This window comes from Porcisia hertigi, chromosome 30, assembly GCF_017918235.1.
Source record: "Porcisia hertigi strain C119 chromosome 30, whole genome shotgun sequence".
NCBI classification, from domain to species: Eukaryota; Euglenozoa; class Kinetoplastea; order Trypanosomatida; family Trypanosomatidae; genus Porcisia; species Porcisia hertigi.
Window position 1 is genome coordinate 1,258,389 of NC_090589.1, and position 18,203 is coordinate 1,276,591.

The 18,203-nt window shown below is 55.1% G+C and overlaps 5 protein-coding genes across 5 annotated transcripts; all 5 read right to left on the bottom strand.

The window, feature by feature from the left end:
* Positions 1–1,479: 1,479 nt before the first annotated feature.
* Positions 1,480–2,445, bottom strand: JKF63_03092 (uncharacterized protein; the record flags this gene model as incomplete). Its single annotated transcript, XM_067899113.1, has 1 exon — positions 1,480–2,445. The coding sequence occupies one exon, from the start codon at positions 2,443–2,445 to the stop codon at positions 1,480–1,482; it is 966 nt and encodes a 321-aa protein (XP_067755557.1).
* Positions 2,446–3,547: 1,102 nt separating this feature from the next.
* On the bottom strand, positions 3,548–3,835 carry JKF63_03093 (uncharacterized protein; the record flags this gene model as incomplete). Its single annotated transcript, XM_067899114.1, has 1 exon — positions 3,548–3,835. The coding sequence occupies one exon, from the start codon at positions 3,833–3,835 to the stop codon at positions 3,548–3,550; it is 288 nt and encodes a 95-aa protein (XP_067755558.1).
* Positions 3,836–5,193: 1,358 nt separating this feature from the next.
* On the bottom strand, positions 5,194–6,669 carry JKF63_03094 (uncharacterized protein; the record flags this gene model as incomplete). Its single annotated transcript, XM_067899115.1, has 1 exon — positions 5,194–6,669. One exon carries the CDS (start codon positions 6,667–6,669, stop codon positions 5,194–5,196), a length of 1,476 nt encoding a protein of 491 aa, XP_067755559.1.
* A 2,060-nt stretch (positions 6,670–8,729) lies between these two features.
* Positions 8,730–10,325, bottom strand: JKF63_03095 (uncharacterized protein; the record flags this gene model as incomplete). The annotated part of the gene is made up of 1 exon (XM_067899116.1): positions 8,730–10,325. The coding sequence occupies one exon, from the start codon at positions 10,323–10,325 to the stop codon at positions 8,730–8,732; it is 1,596 nt and encodes a 531-aa protein (XP_067755560.1).
* Positions 10,326–11,372: 1,047 nt separating this feature from the next.
* On the bottom strand, positions 11,373–17,075 carry JKF63_03096 (uncharacterized protein; the record flags this gene model as incomplete). Its single annotated transcript, XM_067899117.1, has 1 exon — positions 11,373–17,075. The coding sequence occupies one exon, from the start codon at positions 17,073–17,075 to the stop codon at positions 11,373–11,375; it is 5,703 nt and encodes a 1,900-aa protein (XP_067755561.1).
* Between the last annotated feature and the right edge of the window lie 1,128 nt (positions 17,076–18,203).

Here is an 18,203-nt window from a genome sequence, read left to right on the forward strand (position 1 = left end):
ATCTTGTAGCCGCGCCTAAAGGGCTCCACACAGCGGATACGATCGCGGTCAGCACAGAGGCCACCATGACGTCTTTGATGGCCTCTGTGTCTGCCCAATTCATGTCCGGTATCATGGGCTTGGGGGAAGTCGCCGTGCAGCTGGTAAAGGTCACCGATGGTCACAGTGCCCATTTTGAAAATGTATTCGATGGCGGTACCAACCACGATGGCGACAAAAGGCGGACGGCGGAATTGTGGTCAAGTACGGCAAGAGCATCATCACTGAATACGTGACGATACAAATGATGGCGGTGTAGAGTGCCTGAGGTCCCGTGACAAAGTTGCCGTCCAGTCGCCTGAACTGGGGGATCTGGGTCACCGCCATGCTGAGAGCTAGACCGTTGCAGAAGCCCAGCATGAGGGATGACACGGTAGAAGACGAACGAGACGGAAAATACCGGGCAGTAGTAAGAAGCCCCCCTCCCCCACTGCGACAACGGACACTGCGCTCACCGCACCGTAGCCATGCTTATCGACAAGGTTTGGGATACAGCACCACCACGGCACCCGCAATCGCCGTTATCTGGCCTGGGCGACCGCCGAATACGCAAGAGATAATCCCTAGGGAAAAAAAGAGGAGTAGAGGCCAACAAGAGGCTGGCCGTGACCCATCAGCGCGAAGGCGACTGAAGGGGCGACTGGGGCAGCAGCCAGAGTTATGCCAGCGAGGATATTCGTTTTGAGCGCAATCAATGAATCATCCGTCCAGCTTTCTGTGATTAAAATGCGCATCAGCAGATGGTGCTTGCTCTTCGAGGAGGTTGATGGGTTTGTCAAGCTCTCATTGTGGTGGACGTCCCTGCCGTGGTGACTCGGGTCCGTTTCGTGCGACGCCGGGCAGAGGCAAGAGAAGTACCACTTACAAAAGCGTCGCACCTGCGAGTGACGCTGAAAATGTCTCGGCGCTGCCTCGTCGAAGCCGAAGCCGCATCCAGAGAAATGATTGCTGCCGATGGCACTGCCGTTGGTGAGTTCGAGCTCGAGCTACTGTGGAGCATGAAAGTTTCTCGAGCGCCCGCCGCCTCGCTCAGGAGTTGGAGGGAAAAGGTAAACAAGGCCGTGCGCGCAAGTAGAAGGGGAGGGGGGAGGGAGGAGGATGGGGGGGGGGGGGAGATTGTTGTCACACGAGCCGCTAATAGCCCTGAAAATGGTTCAAACAGGGGAGCAACAGTTTTTTTGCCTCCCGCTAGAAATCTCTTAGCACCTTGGAGCGAGAGGAACCTTTCTCCACTTCAGCTTCACCTTCCCTAGACACCAAGCTTTTTTTTTCTGTGCGTGTGTTTTGTGTTTTAGTTAACGCTGCCGTGCCCCGGGACGGAAGAGCCTGGGAAGAGACTTACACGAGTGAGGAAACAAGGACCGAACAGAAGCACACACGCGTACAGAGAGACGCACGTCATCACTTGACAGACAGCAGAGAGCACAGTACGCAACTGGGTCACTTTTTCGCTTTCTTGGGGGTTGTCGCATCCGCCTTTTTGCTGGTGTTCTTGTTGCTGGTGCCAGCGGATGTAGACGTGGGTGCAGAGGCAGAGCCCTGCAGCTCCAACTCCTGCTTGGGGCGGCGCTGACGCGGAGCGAGAAAAGCCTGGCCGCTTTCCATCGCAATATCCTCCAGCCGCTTTGGTGGGGCTGGTGGAAAGATCGACTTCTCCTTGCCTGCTTGCTTCCGCTTAGACTCCCGCATCCGCTCTTTCTTGATGTTGCGCATAGCCTTCTGCTTCTCTTTGTTCGGTTGCGTCTTCTTGTAGACGGGAATGAAACGGGACCAGTCCTCGTGCTTCATGTCCTCCCGCTTGCTCAACTCGCGTTTGATCAGAAGCTGTCTCAGGCCGTAGATGGGGTGAATGTTGTTCATGCAGTCTTCCACGATGCTCCGAACCATCTGTGTGCCTTTGACAGGTCCCATCACCGCAACCGTTTTGCCCTGCACAAGGACGTAGCATCCGGTTAGAATTTCCAGAGCCTTCAGAGTCTGAGCCTTGGGGCCGATCAGGCGATCGCGTCGCTTCACGAAGCGCCGCACACTACCGCCTTTGACACCGATGTTAATAATATCACACGTAATGTCCGTCTGAAAGATCTTCTGCGCTTGTGCAAGAGGGACATTACGCGCGAGGAGTTTGATGAAGTCCCGGGCGTCGACAATCGCGTAAGGATCCCAGGTGCGGCGAGTTGTTGCCACCGTCATGCTGCCTTCCAGTAAGTCGAGCTTGCCGACCAGCTGATGCTGCCCGAGCAGTTCCTCCACCGCGGGCCAGATGCTCTTGATGTAGCTCTCCAAGTACGACGGAAAGAGAGTGGCAAAGGTCGTCTCATCTACGCAGCATGCGCCCTCTGGCACATCCTCTTGCGACAGCGGTGGCACAAAAAACTTGGAGTTGCTGTTAGTTGCTGCGGCCATGATGAAGTGCGAGTAAAACAACAACAGCTTGAGCGAAGTGCGGAGAAGGCGCCGATACCGGTGAACCAGAGAGAGAGAGAGGATGCACGGGCTCGTGGGGCAGGGTCCACTTTCCACGCACGCGAGGACCAGCCGATTGCAGTGCAGGTGGGGGGAAAAGAAAGCAAAACAGTGGAATCCGATCTGGAAGAGTTGTGCTTGTGTGGGTGTTACTTTGTAGTGGCTGCGACACAATGCACGCCCAAGACGTGTGCGTGTGCGCGTGGATGCTGGTTCGCGGAGGGCAGCGTGTTACACGCTATAGCCGTATATGCACGTAAGCCGATGCGGTGGTGGGGGCGAAGAGGGGGGGATGAGTGAGTGTCGGCCTCCCCCCGCCACAGGTGTGTGGAGAGCATGGATGTGACCAGGGTAAAAAAAGGAAGACATGGAATTAAAAGGGCAGCAAGTTCACTCAAGGGTAGTCGCTTTGCACACCTCTCACGAGCGTGATCATGACAGGAGGTTTCCTCAACAAGGGACTCTCCGCTGTGTAAGGGGGGGGGAGGGAGAGAGATGGTTGTGTTGGGCTGGAGGCACGTGCCTTTCTGGTGGCGAACGAGACGCTATCGAAGACGCATAGAATAGAATGACTCACACAGGCTGCAGCAGCAGGTGCTGCCGCTTTCCTCCACACTGTCCCCTTTTTTTCTTCCCCAACCTATGCAAGCAGTACAGCTAGGTGACTGAGTTAGGGGGGGGGTTATTCCTTTTGGCGCGCCAGGCAGAGAAAAAACCTTCGTCCAGCGAACCAGAAAGCGGAGGAGGACTCGAGTGGATCAGGAACTCTCGAGAGAGACACACCGAAAAGTAAAACGGGGCGAAACAGATGTAGTAGAAAAGGGGGCTGCCGGCATACACGCAAGCGCACATCACACCCGAGAGATTCCTGTGGTGATCACCTGAAGAAACGGACTCAAACACACCGGGGAAAGGCTCTATACACCCGTTCAACGTGGCTAAATACAGCCGTCTTCTGCGCGACGGGAGGTTGGGAGGTTGGGAGGTTGTTTGCATCCTTTTCTTATGCTCGCCCGAGTGCCTCTAGGGCTAAGGCCGCCGCCTATTCAAACTCCCATTCGCCCTGCTCCGTTGCTCTGAGGATGCGTGCAGGGACAATCACCTCATTCCCCTCCGGTTTCACTACTTGGTCATCGTCTAAGGGCACTGCGAAGTCTCCAATCGCCGCGGCCACGTGCACCGAATTAAACGGACGCTGCAAGAGACCCGCCAAGGTCTTGCGTACATCGCCGTAGCGGCCGCCCTTCGGACACGCGACGAACACGACAGTGTTCTTGCTTTCGCACCGCACGGAGCAGGCGAAGTCTTTAAACAGCTTCGTTTGATCCATCCTTTGTGTGTGGCGGAGGGAGGGGGGAGAAGGGATGGGCGCGCACGGAATATATGCGAAGAAGCAAAGCGAGACGACGTGTGTGTGTGTGTGTGTGCGTGTGGATCCCGCACTTTTTAGTTCTGCGAACGCGTGACGAAGAGCGCCGTGACGACTACCTGCACACACACACACACACACACACAAACTAAGAAAAACAGCTGTGAAGCAACGCAGCTCCCATAAAGACGCCGCGAGGGGATAAGAAAGAAACCACGAGCCAACAGAGTACGCGACGGAAGACCACCCGTGATGTGCATGGGGAGATGAGAAGCAGTAGTAGCCAGTAAGGGATAAGGGTAGAGGAAACGAGGAGCTTCTGCACCTTGGTCATGCAATAAAGAAGAAAGGAACGATGGAAGGGGGGAGGAGGGGGGGGGGGAACAGGAGAGCGTCACCGTAGAGTCATTCCGCTCGCGTGCCTCGGCACAACTGCATATGTAGAATACGCCTCCCCCCCCCTCCTCACCGTTTGGCATGGCCAAATTTTGTGTGCTCCTCTCTGCAAGTCGATATCTCTTTTGTTTCCCCTTCAGCAAAGCAGATCACACCACCGACGTTCAGGTCGGCCCTTCCCACCCACTCACCCACAAGTAAAGACATTCGAAACCACAAGCTCATGTCTCGTATCTCTGCATGCGCGTGCCGTGGACATACCGCATTATGCCCTTAGGGACAACCACAGAGAGCAAACAATAAAATAAGCATGATAGATCTAAAAAGGGCCGATGCATTGAGCGCTTCCTAAACATACACGGAGGCGAGAGAAAACCAGAGCTCCATAGTCGTGGACCGTACCCCGGACCACCGCGTCCCCTGATTACTGCCCCCTTAACGACTCCCATGGCCCGCGGCGACTCTACGATACCGTCACGATTCGCGAACACAGCTACCGCGTTCTTCAGGCACACGTAGAGCTGTGCCTCCAGACAAACTAAAAAGGGAGGCAAAGGACGCACAGAAAAGGAGGAGGCATTCCGGAAAAACAAAAAACAGTCATTACCGCAGTCCTCATGATAGTAACACGACTGAACCTGACGCCACAATGAGGGAGATGTGCACTCAACAAGAACCGGCGGTACCGAGAGAGTCGGGGAGGGAGAGAGAGAGAGAGAGCCTCAGAGCAATCACATCAACACACCCGCCCATATTAACATCTGCTTTAGATGAATACGATGCGTTATGTTGTGTTGACGGCCCTTTTCAGACTTCACCACCTCCTCCCCTCAAGTCAGTGGAAACTCAACACGACGCGACAAGGAGGACAACGAAGAAAGCCAGGCAAAAGATCTGCATGTCCCTTTTTTTTCTGACAAGACTCATCCCAGGTTGGCGTCCCCTCGGTCAGCGGTGCGTTCACCCAAAGGGGTTGACTCTGTCATGGTCGGAGAGAAATCGGCAACAAAAGAGTTGACCACCGGTGGCACAAACAACGGCAGAGGTGACACTGGTGTCACAGGTTGTGAGTCATTCGGGGCACTTGAAAGAGTAGTGTCAGCGGTGACAACCCGATGGGGTGCGTGCTCTCTCTGTATATTGGTGGGATCCCGCCCGGCAAACTGATTCGCATTGAGCGACATCGACGAAACTCGGTTTGTGGCTTGCAGATACTTCATGCTCTTCACCAGTTCCACCATCTTCGGCTGGCGACGCAAGTACTGCTCCGACAGTGCCACCGGTGCCACAGGATCGGTGCTGTAGAGCGTCGCCAGAACGTCATTCAGTGTCAGAAGTCCCACCATAGACCCAGACGTGTCATAGATGGCAGCCATATTCGATGACCCGTTGCGAAAGGCGAGGTAGGCATCGTAAAGAGACGACTCCTGAGAAAGGCGCATGACCTCTCGAAGAGGATAGTCGCTCACCAGCGGCGGAGGGTCTGGTTGGGAGAAACAGAGTGAGACAAGTGAGTTCACGATGAGTGCCCCAATGATGTGCCGTCGATCATCACCGAAGTACACCGGCACACGGCTGTAGCCGGCGGTCAAGATACGCAGAATCGTCTTGCGATCAAGGCTGTCGGCAGAGGACAACATGAAGGCGTCCCCGGCTTTGGTGCGCAGGTGCTGCCGCACTGTGTCGGTCGAGAGCAGCATAGCCGCTTGTAACATCTTTACCTCTGATTCACGCAGCTGGTGAGCCGAGTTCTCCTCCCGCGTCGCCTGCGCGCCCCCGCCGCTGTGATCGCCCACACGCACAGATGTGGACTCTGTCACGGTGACTGCAGCCTCGTTCTCCTCCATGTGTGGACCAACAATCAAGGCAACCAGTTCCTCGCGGTCTATTGGGCCCTCGCCGTGGCCAAGGACTTTGTCGAGTAGCTTGCCTATCGGATAGCTCAATGGTGCCGTTACGATGATGGCGAACCAGATGGCATGGATGAAGTAGGCGCACAGCGGAACGGCCCAGCGCACAAAGACGGCGAGCGGTACGACCTCGCCAGCGAAGAGGACAGCTGTGATAGACACGATAAGGGCGGTGAGCTCGTCGAACATCGTCTCCAGGAGAATCGGCAGCGTCATGACGAAGACAGCGTTCATCAAAACGAGCGCCACGAGCGTCCAGTGCTGTAACTTGAGCACGTTCAGCAGTAAATGGGCCTGGTGGCGCTCCTTCGGTGTGCCAGTGGTGGTGAGGACGCGTAGGAAGAGGCGATCAATCGAGAAGAGGGCAATTTGGAGGCCCACAAAGATCCCTGCACCCAACACGCATATCACCGACGCAATTGTGTACCAGAACACCTGCGTTCTACTCAGGCTCTCCTCGCCATGCTCCGGGGAGTGAGCGCTCTCCATGGCTCACATATGCGCCTCGGCAGTATATGATATACGTACCCCTCTGAGTGTGTGTGTGTGTGTGTGGGTGTGACTGCCTATATGGGGGCATGAAGGGGGGGGGGGCGGGAGGGCGGGAAAGAAACGCGAAGCTAAAAATAAGAGTACACCAATAATACAAAGACCCACCCCGTTTTTCCGCGTCAAGTGAAACTCTTCTTCTGTTTTGTTTGGTTGCTTGCTTTCCTGCGCTCGGTCACGTCCGCTGTAATTCGGTCACCACCGCCACGTTATGAAAAGGAGGAGATACAACAACGGGGAACAAGAGTTGAGTTGTAAAGGGGGGGAGGGGGAGAGCAGCGAGGGAAGAGAGGCGTCACCGAGACCCACACGCAATCCTTTAAAGATATCAGTAGTAAAACAAACAAAACGAGGGAGGAGAAAAAAAAACGTGTCGCCCCGCGCTGAGCAAAGATATTTTTTTTTTATGTGCTACTTAAAGACGATCTCGACACATCGCAAGAAGGTGCTGCTGGCCTCTACCGTGCTGCGCGATGGGTTCGTACCACGGGATCACTGAAGCTTCACTAGCACCAGGAGTCGACGCAAGGATGATACACTCTCAGGAGAGGTGTGCTTCACGCCAAAATGCATATAATAATCTGGCTAGTAAGGAAAAATAACAAAAGAAAACGCGATTCATGTCACCACCGAGGCGCGCAGAAGCACAAGAGGCGGGTTTTCCGGTTTTATGGGTGTAACACTGCAGGCCAAACACAGGGGAAAAGATGAGGGGATACGAGGTAAACGCACTAAAAAAGTGGGGAGGAGTGACGAGAACGAAGAGGTGGTGGTGGTGGAGGAGAGAGGGGGGGAGAGCGGGGGGGAGAGGGGGAGAGGGGGTTAATACCACACAAGAAAAAAAAACACCAGCGGTATTTGCAGCCTTTCCGTGTCTGTGCGACGTGCCACACGAGGGTTCCCGTGCCGTTTGTGGACTCACCTGGGTAGCGGTGTATGTAAAACAACGTCGTTAGTGTTTAGTGAAGGTGGTACGCAAAGGCAACCATGCAAAGTTGGTCCACATGCACACCAATGGTGATGGCCTCAGGCGTGCGTAAAAGAAAAAGAGCTATACAAAGGCAATCAGCTCGGCGGCGGCCTTTGGGGGGGGGGGGGGGGAAGAGGTGTGCCAACCGGAAGAACTACAGAGAGGAAACGTGTGAGATGATGCTGTGTCCCAAATACATCTTCTCGTCCTCGCAAAGAAATGGAAATACGAGCAAAGAGCCGCATCGGAGGAAGCAGGCGAGGAGATGGATAATAGGAGGATCGGGGAGTTTCGAAGAGAAGGATAAGGGGAAAAAACTGACAAATGCAGCATGAGGATCGTTGCCAATCATACGCATGCACACAATCGAGAATATGGCGGCATCCTGCCTAATGCGCTTTGGCCAAGACGCATGGAGGGGGGGGGGCAAAAAAGAGAGGAGGTGCATCACATGTGCTGGCGAAGGATGTGCTAGCCTCCGACTCGCTCTCAATTTCCAATCAACAGCCGTGCAGTTTACATACTCGACTTCTTTGGGTACTTCCCTTGGTTTTCCTTTTGTAAGATTTGACTTTGTTTTGTATCTTAAGCTTTAGACGCGTATTCCTGTCCGTATTTTTTTCATTTTTTCTCCTTCGTGCCCCCCGCCCGCCCCCCTCTTCTTCTTCTTGCTGTGATCCGCGATCGTGAAGGAGCACGACAAAGGACACTGGAAATATCATGGTGGAAGCGCGCACACACACACAGACACACAACGCACACGGGAACACACGGAACGACGACTGCACCCGTACAGACGAACAGAGCACACACAGACGTACGTAAATATATATATATATATATATATGTATATATATGTATAAGCAACGCCATCAAATGCAGTCGACACCCGAAAGTGCCCACACCAACACCACCAGACCTCTACCTTGACTTTATTTTTTTTTTACGCCATGCTTTAACAAAGAGCCGAACAACAGTAACAACAGAGAGGCCTGCGCTGACAAATCTGGGGCAGTCGGCTATTCTGACCTTACTCGTCGTCCTTGTCATCGCCGTCGTCGCCGTCCTCCTCCGAGTCGACCTCGTCGCTCTCGTCGTCGTCGTCGTCCTCCTCCTCGACGACAATCAGCTCCGACTTGTCGCCAGGCTTCATGAGAATCGACGGACAAATCGAGTGTCCCTCGATGAAGGGGCGCATAATGTGGTCTACAACGGCCCACATGTTCGACACGTCAATACCGAACTGCGTGGCCAGTGAGGCAGGCGAGTAGGTCTGCACGGTGAGCACCTCGTGCCGCGAGTGATCGTAGACACGCTGGCCCTTCTCCATTTTCTCGACGCAAGTAACGAAGCCGATCTTCATCAATTTTGCATCCGATAGCAGTGACAGGGCCGTCCAGCGCGCGATTTTGCAGCCATTCTTTGCGTACTCAATGGGTAGGAATGAGGCGGCGTTCTTGAGAAGCCCCTCGCGGCGCCACGAGGAGTCCTCGCTTGCAACGCACTGCTCCAACAACGCGAAGCAGCGGACACGGTCATTCGTGCGCGGCATCAGTGCATCCACCTCGCAGCGCACCACAATGTCGTAACGATCCGGCGTGCCGTCGTACATGATGTAACGTCGGTAGCTATACAGGCGGGGCTGCTTACGGGAGAAGGGGCTGCGGTTTGTCTTCACCTGCGCAAAGCTTTTCGCGCACGACGCACGAGCAAAGCAATCGTACACCCTGCTCGACTCCTCGCCAAGAGAGGAGATGCGCTCAGCGCGGTTCTCGGCACCCTCGGATGGACGATTATCATGCCCGGCCGTCTCACTCACCCACTGCTTGTCGATGTTACTGTCCTCGCCCTTGACTAGGATCCAGATGTTATTGTAGTTGAGCACGCGAATGTGCCACGGGTAAGAGGAGCGGGTACACACCATCAGCAGCGATAGAATCTCATCCGTGACAACCACGAGTGGGTAGCGCTGCGTCTCGCCCATGATCTTGCGCAACTCCGGATCGTCCGTGGTAAGGCCGCGCAAAAAGTAGTCCTCCTCGTATTTGGACTCGTCGAGCGCCAGCGGGCGGGTACACGTGGCCGCCTCGATGCCGGTGTTGTAAATCGGCGGTGTACCGAAGAGGCCGAGCTCGACCACCTTGGGCAGAATGTTCAGGCGCAGCTTCGTCATGTCAGTTTGTTTCATCACCTGCTGCACCACAGCCATCGCCGAGGCGCTGTAGGTATTCGGCAGCTCCGTCACCTTGCGGCGGTTACGGCGCTGGTTGTTGTTGCGGTTGTCCTTACCGCTCTTCTTGCCCGGTGCCACCTTCGCGTTGCGCGGGCCGTTGTTACGCGGGTTAAACATGACAAGCTTCTCGCGCTGCGTACGGAGAGCGTTGAGCCGGGCATTGTCCTTCACCTGCTTGAACACCTTGTGCTTGTTGGCCGCTGCTGCATCGGTGTCGCTCTCGCTGTCGGTCTCATCCTCCTCTCTCTTGTAGGTGAACCAGTCCAGAGCCTCCAGTGGGTCCGTTTTCGAGTAGAGCTCGAACGGGACGCCGTCAGCCAGCTTCATCTCCTCCTCGGGAGGACCCCAGGAGAACTGGGGATTGATGTACAACTCGGGAAGCTCAAATGACATTTTCTCTGCGTAGGCCGGTACACGCCGTGTGTGTGTGTGTGTGTGTGTCTCGCTCTCTCTATCCCCCCCTACCTGGGACTGTGGAAGGGTAAATAAAAGAGGAGAAAAAATGAAGTGACGGCAGCGGCGGCGGTGAGCTAATTTAGTTGGATGCGTGCAATCAAGGGAATAAAAAAATGGAAAGACAAACTGCAGTTGTGTTTAATTCGGCGTTTGTGTGCGTCGGAGTTTGACGCATGAAAGGGGATGGGGGAGGAAGACGAGGAAGGGGAAGGGGAAGAACAGGTAGACAAGCGCAAGCAGTGCACAGACGCACAGCGATGTAAAGAGACAAAGAACGGGGGAGGGAAGGCGAGAGTGAGGGGGGCAGCGCGATGCACATGTGCTCGCTGCCTGTGTGGCATATCCTTTCCCTTCCCTTCCTTCCCCGAGAAAGGTCCTCGCTTGGTTACCATCACAGTGGGCGCAAAGAGGAAGGAAGGAAGGCGTGTCGTGAAGAAAAACACTCGCTTTGAACCTCTACCCACCCTGATGACCGGTGCAACTACAGACACAAACTGGCACCCACACAGCTGGGGACCCCCCCCCTCCTCAAGAAAGGCATCAAAAGGCCAAAGCAAATGGAATGCGACATGGCAGCAGTCTACGATCCGAGCAAAGAAATGTGTGTGATACTCTTTTCTTTTTTGCTTTGGTTGATGATCAAGAGCAAGAAGGCCTCTCCCTCCCCCCCCTCCCCACAAAAAAAAAATCGAGAAGCACTTTGGCTCATCGCTACAAAAAAAATGGTAGTTGAGTTTGTATATTTGTAATGTGTATCCGTGCCCGGAGGGGGGGGGGGGGGAGGCAAGCGTATATGCACACACAGTGCACGTACACACGAGCACGTGTGCAGACCGTCTATCGACGATTCCCAGTTTGCAATGACCAGAAGCAGAAAGGCAAGTTGAAACTCATGAGAGGACACCAGGAGCGCGCATTTGATTTCGATCTTCGACACGTAGACGTGGTGGTGTGCATACGCACAACGCCATTCATTTGGGAGTTTTAAAAGTCGTCAGAGACCCGGCTGGAGGCTGCGCTGTTTGGTAGAGGGGGTGTGATGATTTCGCTCTGAAGCAGCGCCGAGTCTTCGTGGGAGTTGTGTTGGGTGCTGCGCAAAACAGCAGCGAGGCGCTGTTCCGTGTACGCCGTTCTCAGCGAGGGGGGCGACGAGGTTGAGGAGGACAGCAAATTATCGACCGGCTTGTCCGGGTGGGAGGCCGCGGCAGCCATCAACCACGGGTGCCGGAGTAGCTCGTCGGCAGATGCACGCTTCATCACGTCGCGCTCAAAGCAAAGAAAAAGAAAATCGCGGCACGTGTCGGACGTATCCTCCGGGATTCGAGGGATTCCGTTGGTCGAGCCCACGTAATACATGGCGGAGTAAACGTTGTCGAACTCTTCTCGCCACGGTGGCTCGCCACCGTTGAGCATCTCCACGACGGTGCACCCGACAGACCAGATGTCCGCCTTGGTGCCATACGCCTCACTCCGAATCACCTCTGGCGCCATCCAAAACGGGGACCCTACCAGGGTGCCACACCCCACCTGGCCGGCATTCGCGATATTCGCCAGCGACTTGCTGCACCCAAAGTCCGCCAGCTTTGCCACGCCGTAGCCGTCGATCAGTATGTTCTCACCCTTGATGTCACGGTGCACGACGCCCTTGCCGTGGAGGTACTGCAATCCTCTCAATATCTGGAACGTGTACAGTTGCATAACAGCTTCAGTGAGGTGAGTGAACTTGCGCACAATGGATGTCAGGCTGCCGCCAACGGCGAATTCCATGAACACCAGCATCGTGTCGTGGATGGTGTGCGCCCCAAAGTAGCGAATAATGTTTGGGTGGGACAATTCACGCAGCATATTCACCTCCGCCTTCACACTCGCCAGCGCTTCGGGGCTCTCGCTGACGACGTTGACGTACTTGACGGCGACCAGCTTGCCGTTCGTGAGAATGCCAAGATGTACCGTGCCGTAGCTCCCTTTGCCCAGCGCTGGACCGCAACTGAACGTCTCCATTTCATCCAGACTGAGAAGGCTGCTGTAGTGCATGTTAGGTGACATGGTCGGAAGCACGCCAGACGCGTCGTCCATGTCGTAGTTGCCGTGTGAGATCACGCTGTTGTGAGACTGCGACTGTGTGTCATTCTTTACAAAGAACTCACCGAGGATGAACGGCCGCAGCAGCCGATGTCTCTCAAGGCAGTAGCGCTCCTGCTTCTCCAAGTACTCGATCCGCAGCCGTGCAATAGCATTTAGGATGTTCTCCCGCTCTCTTGCATCCGTGCACGTGTACACCTCAACTTTCAGGTCATGGATACGTTTGCGAACCTGGGTCATGGAGCAACGTAGTGCGTCAACAGAGACATCGCCACATGTCGCAGTCTGCTCTTCTACAAAAAGAATGTTGCACCAAAAGTTGACAAAGAGCGAAATCGCGAACATCACGGCGACGATGCGGAACATGTCGGTGCCTTGGGTGCAGCTTGTGTAGACTCCGGTGCGTACCAGCACCGCGTACAGTAGGATCGCGGAGTACACGAGGAAGGACTGAAGCGCCAGAAAGATCATGAATCGGTTTACGTTCCTGTACGGTGTCGCTGGGAACCGCCACAGGAAACTGAACCGGATGAGCTGAAAACCGATGCAGTTGAAGACCATGCACATGGGGTTGTTGTAGAAGACCTTCCACATGACCGTCTCCCACATTTGCGCCGAGAAGTACATGAACATCGTTGACGCTCGCACCCGGAGATCCATCCGAGGAAGACGGAGCTGGTTCGTCAGCATGCTCAACGGCCCGACGATACCCATTGCAAAAAACGAAATGACGGAGATGATGACCCATATGTCCAGTGGCACAGGTTCGTATGTGGGCACATTTCGCAGCAGGGTAGGCCACGCAATCGCATCGACCACTGACGACATGAGTGGCGCCATAAAAATGAAGTTGAGAATGGTCAGCGCCGAGTACAGATTTTGCACAATGTCCAATGAAAGCGGGTGTCTGCAGCGCAGGTACTGAAGTAGTGGAGTACCCTTCTTGTTCGCGAAGAGAAACGCCAAGAGCCATGCAATGTAGAAAAGGCCGATTTTCCGGGAGCGGGAGATCGGTGTCTGATGATGCGGCATCAGTAGCCCCATCCCACGCAGAAGAACACCAGCGACCGACGGCAACGGTGCTGGCAGCCCTGGGTGAAAGGAAGCCATGGTTCTCTGGAGACTGAGGACTATGAGCCGGCACAAGGAGAAGTAATTGACAGTGCTATAACTCAGCTCATCCCACGTCAGAGTCAACTGCAGCGGACATGGCGTCTGCACGTCGCGCCACCACTCCTTACATGTGTACCACCCCCAGATGGTCAGCATAATCTTGAACGTGATAAAGCAAGATGCAACGCCAAAGAGCGTCATCAAAATCATGTCGCGCTGCGTTGGCTGGTCGGGGGGCGGGTCGAACGCCTGGCGCAACCAGTAGAGGGTGATAAATTGTCGCCGTCGTTCATAGTCCCGAACGACATCATCGGGACACGTCATGTCAGGCCGGAGGTTCGCCAGGGCCCGCTTGCGGAGCAGCACATCCGGCCGGTCCCCCGATTTCAGAGACCCCGTCCTGATGAGATTGCCTGGTGCCGCATCCCTGCGCTCAGCACCAACCTTGTCGTGGGTGGTCCTCAGACAGCGGAAGGGCTGCCCCTTCGCGCGTGGGACGAGGTGAAGATGCCCCTCCACCAGCAGCTCATGTGCACACGACAGACCCGAGACACCGCGTAGCTCGATTATGCCCTCCTCCGTCACCTCCACTAGGCCCTTCAGTATTGTCGTTCGCGGGTCGTGCACGACAAGAGTGCCCTCAATTAGGATGTGGCGCGCCTCAATGATCATGCCATGAGCCAGGGACAGGGTCGAGTCGCCTCGCACAATGATTGAATTCCTGGCGATCACAGGAGCAGAATTGGCAATACGCGTGTGTCCGTTTATAAACGTGAGCTCGTCAAGAAGGAAAGACGCGGGGTTGCGCACGTATACCTTCCCGCTGAGCGCCAAGCCGCTCCGCAAGGGCGGTGCGATGCGATGGTGGTGCTGACAAAAGTGCGGCAGAGTCTCCAGTTCAGAAACGATGCAGAACATCCGACGCAGAAGTGCCCAGTCTTCCGGGTCCTCCAGTTTTACAACCGCGCCGCCTATGATACCACCTGAGGGCGCCTCCACGCATCCACGAAGCACGAGTCGCCCGCTCATCGTCAAATACTGTGACGTCGGTAGATACACCTCACAGGCCTGCGTTGCCTCTGTCAAAGGGACGCAAGCGATGCAATTACCAAGGAACCTGTTCAATGACACGCTGCCGTCGTCCACAGCGGCCGAGCAGCCTGCCGTGGTGAAAATGGCCGCCTCATTGAGACGGAAGGTGTCAATCACAAACATGGTTGCATTTGGCAACACAAAGGACGACGTCGCGAGTGGCAACGCGTAGTCGGACGACATGGTAGAAGTGCTATGGAATTTGATGGCCTTGTTGGACATGTCACCGTACAACGCTGCCACGCCGCCAATTTGTAAAATAATATTTCCAGTGAATCGCACCGTGATAAAGTCGGCAAGGAGACCACCGAGAAACGACACCTTAGCCAGCCCTGTGGGTGTAACGAAGTTTGTACTTCTCATCTGCACGATAGTGTCTTCGCCAAACTGCGTAGTGCCGTAAAGCACGACAGAAATGGGGTCGACCAGCCCTACGCCAAACAGAGCGCGAACTGAACCCTCCACCTTGAGCGAGTTGAGCACCACATCATTTCCCACGAACTGCACCACACCATCACCCGACACGGTCGCCGAAACACACACACACCCCTTCATCATCGTCAGCACAGATCGGTCCTCCACCACCACGGCGCTCGCAAAGTGTACATTGTGGGCTGTGAGAAGCGTTCCACTCTTCAGTGTCACGGTTGTATTCCCAAAACTGGAGGTGTCGGTGAGGTTGACCTTACCCGAAATCAGCACCGACCCCCCCTTGAAGATGAAGCGGCCGGTGAGCAACGCATAAGATCGCTCGTCGAGCGCGATGATGCGAATGACGCCGCCTGGATAGTTCGTGATTGCGTTACGCTGTCCAGCCGAGGTAACGCTGCTGATGCTGTCCATGCCCATGCTGGAGACGGCGAGTGTGAGGTTACCGTAGTTGTAGATCGCTCCCCCAAGCTCCATGGATAGTCGCTGCACGTCAATCGTCATTTCGCCGTAGTTGTACAGCGGCACCGACAGCCGTCGCGTTTCGTAACCCTGAGTTGTGATTTTCGCGTAGCCGGTGCAGTTGATGGCACCTTTGCCCGAGATCGCGCCGCCAGACCACACAAAGTACGACACGGTGAGGCCTCTCTTGCGCAGGTTGAGGTTTCCTTTCTCCTGGACCTTGAGTTGCGTGACGGAGGCGGAATGCAGCAGCTTGACATCCTGGTCCACCAGCACGTTCGGACTGTCGTCATCGATCACGACATCCCTGCCCCGCTCTACCAGCAGCGTCGAAACCTGAACGTACGCCGGGGAACCCTCGCGGTGGTAACACACGTGGTAGATCCCTCGCTTGTAGAATGTGCCAAGGAAACTGACGCGCGAACTGCTGCTGAAGAATAAGTCGATAAAGAAGACGTTTTGAGACGTGAAATCGCTGCAGAGCTCATCCGTGATGACTGCCGTGTCGCGCTCCGTCAGGTTGGTGCCGTAGATGGTGCCTGTGAACTCGAGGTCTGCCTGCACCTGCGGTGGATCCGTAGAGACTCCTTCCGGGCCCGCCACCTCGTACGAGTCCATTAGCTTAACGCCTAGAGATGATAGCGTGTCTGGATAGGGCACATAGCAGAGGGTTTGTACACCGCCACGATGTGGGGTAAAGCGGTAGACATTCTCGCGAGCGTCCCAGCGGCTGCCGCGTACATAGGCGCTGCGTGCGTGCACACACGTGCGCCCCTCCATCACCCGCAGCCGCCGCTCCAGCGAGAAACCGTCAGAGATGGTCTTGGCAGGGCCGGTAAGCGGAACGACGATCTCCGCGCCAGTCACAAATCTTTGCTGCGATGGGTTCCACCGCGTCTCGTCCAGTTGCAGCAACGACTTCTTGTGCAGAAAGAAAGGGTCGCCAGCGAGGTAATTATTCGGGAAATCTCGCAGTCCCAACGTGCCCAGTTGCTCAAACAGGGAGAAGGGCAAACACGGGACTACGAGCGCTGACGTGCGCGCCGGCAACACCAATTTCCCTCTGGCAAACGTCACTTTTAGGAAGTGCCTATCGGGACTCACCTCGATTTCGCTCTGGGAAAGAATATCCACCACAGTGCAGCGCCATTGACGCAACAGCGTCGTGGGTGCCAACTCATGGGCCACTTCATCTGTGTGGCGCAAATTGCCCTCGTCATCGATAAGGTGAACGTCGTCTGTGAGGATGGACGTGACGATCTGACGAGCGAGTGTGACGTTTGTTGGAAACATTGGGATGGACGCCTGAATGGAGAAGGTGCTGCCCCCGCGCCGCACCATCTTCTCCGTAAGTCCGTGGTATACAGAGCCGCGATAATGTACTGCTGTTGCTTCCGCAAACAGCACCGGCCCCATCGCCGATCGACCACCGGATCCCGAGAAATTAGGCAGTGGCAACCCCAAGTCGCCCCACAGCATGCGTACATATTGCAACAGCAGCACCAGCATTAGGAGAATAAACACTGAACCTCGCAATGATGCGCGCCTGCCGCGGTGGTGGCCATGTGTGGCGGATGAAAACCTGCGCCTATGACGACATGACGATGCCGATGGCAAAACTGTTGATGACTGACGAGGCTGCGACTGGTGCGGAACAGTTGTCTTTCCTGCGCACGGTGTAGATGGCACCGAATTATCTAGAGCCGCTAAACACATCACGCTCGCGAAGGAACCCGCGTCCACAGCGATACCTCTCCGCACGGCAGACAACTCCTCCAGGAGAGCCGCCGTGGCGACGCTGCTATGTGGTGTGCGGCTCATCGCCGACGGAAACTCCACCACACTATTCTGCCAGGGCGGCTGCCTTAGGCGATCGCTCAACGTCCAACGCATCAACGATGACCAAAGAGCCGTGTTGAGGTAGAGCAAGGTTGAATTAGCGGAGGAAGGGATGCGCCGAAAAAAAATATCTTTCAGGCTAATGATGCCACTGCCCCTGGCGCTAGGAAGAACAAACGTTAACGCACTTGCCGGCAAAGCACAGCGTGTATGCTCGAGGATGTCCGGGGAGGGGAGGGGGGGGAGGGGGATGCACCTCCGTATCGCAGGACCCTCTCTTTCCTCTTCCGAGTTCACACGAAATGGATGCACGGATTTACGACCAAAAAGGAGTTTATGCAAACAAAAAAAAGCCTTCAAGTGTTAACAAAACACAACGAGCAAACAATAATAGAAAAGGCAGACAATAAAAAAAAGAGAGGTGGGGCGATAAAAAAAAAACAGAAAAGACATAAAAAAACGCTTCCCTCCCTCTCCCTGTCCGCCCCCCCCCAAAAAAAAATGAAACACAAACCGTGACGAGAAAAAAAAAACGGAATTAAACACAATGTTCAAGATAGCAGATATACAAATGCATACAGACACGTACGTTTTGACAACACACAAACAATGTGTTTGTGTAATCGATGAGCCAACTCCGAGTTGCGGAGGAAGAAGAATTTACCTTTTGTGTATGTGTGTGCGTGTGTGATCGGCCTTCTGCAATGTGAGCCAGTACCTCCCCGACTGGGCTGGGGTGGGGGAAGAAACACACACACACACACACACGAACAACGAATGAACCTTGCCGTGTTGACC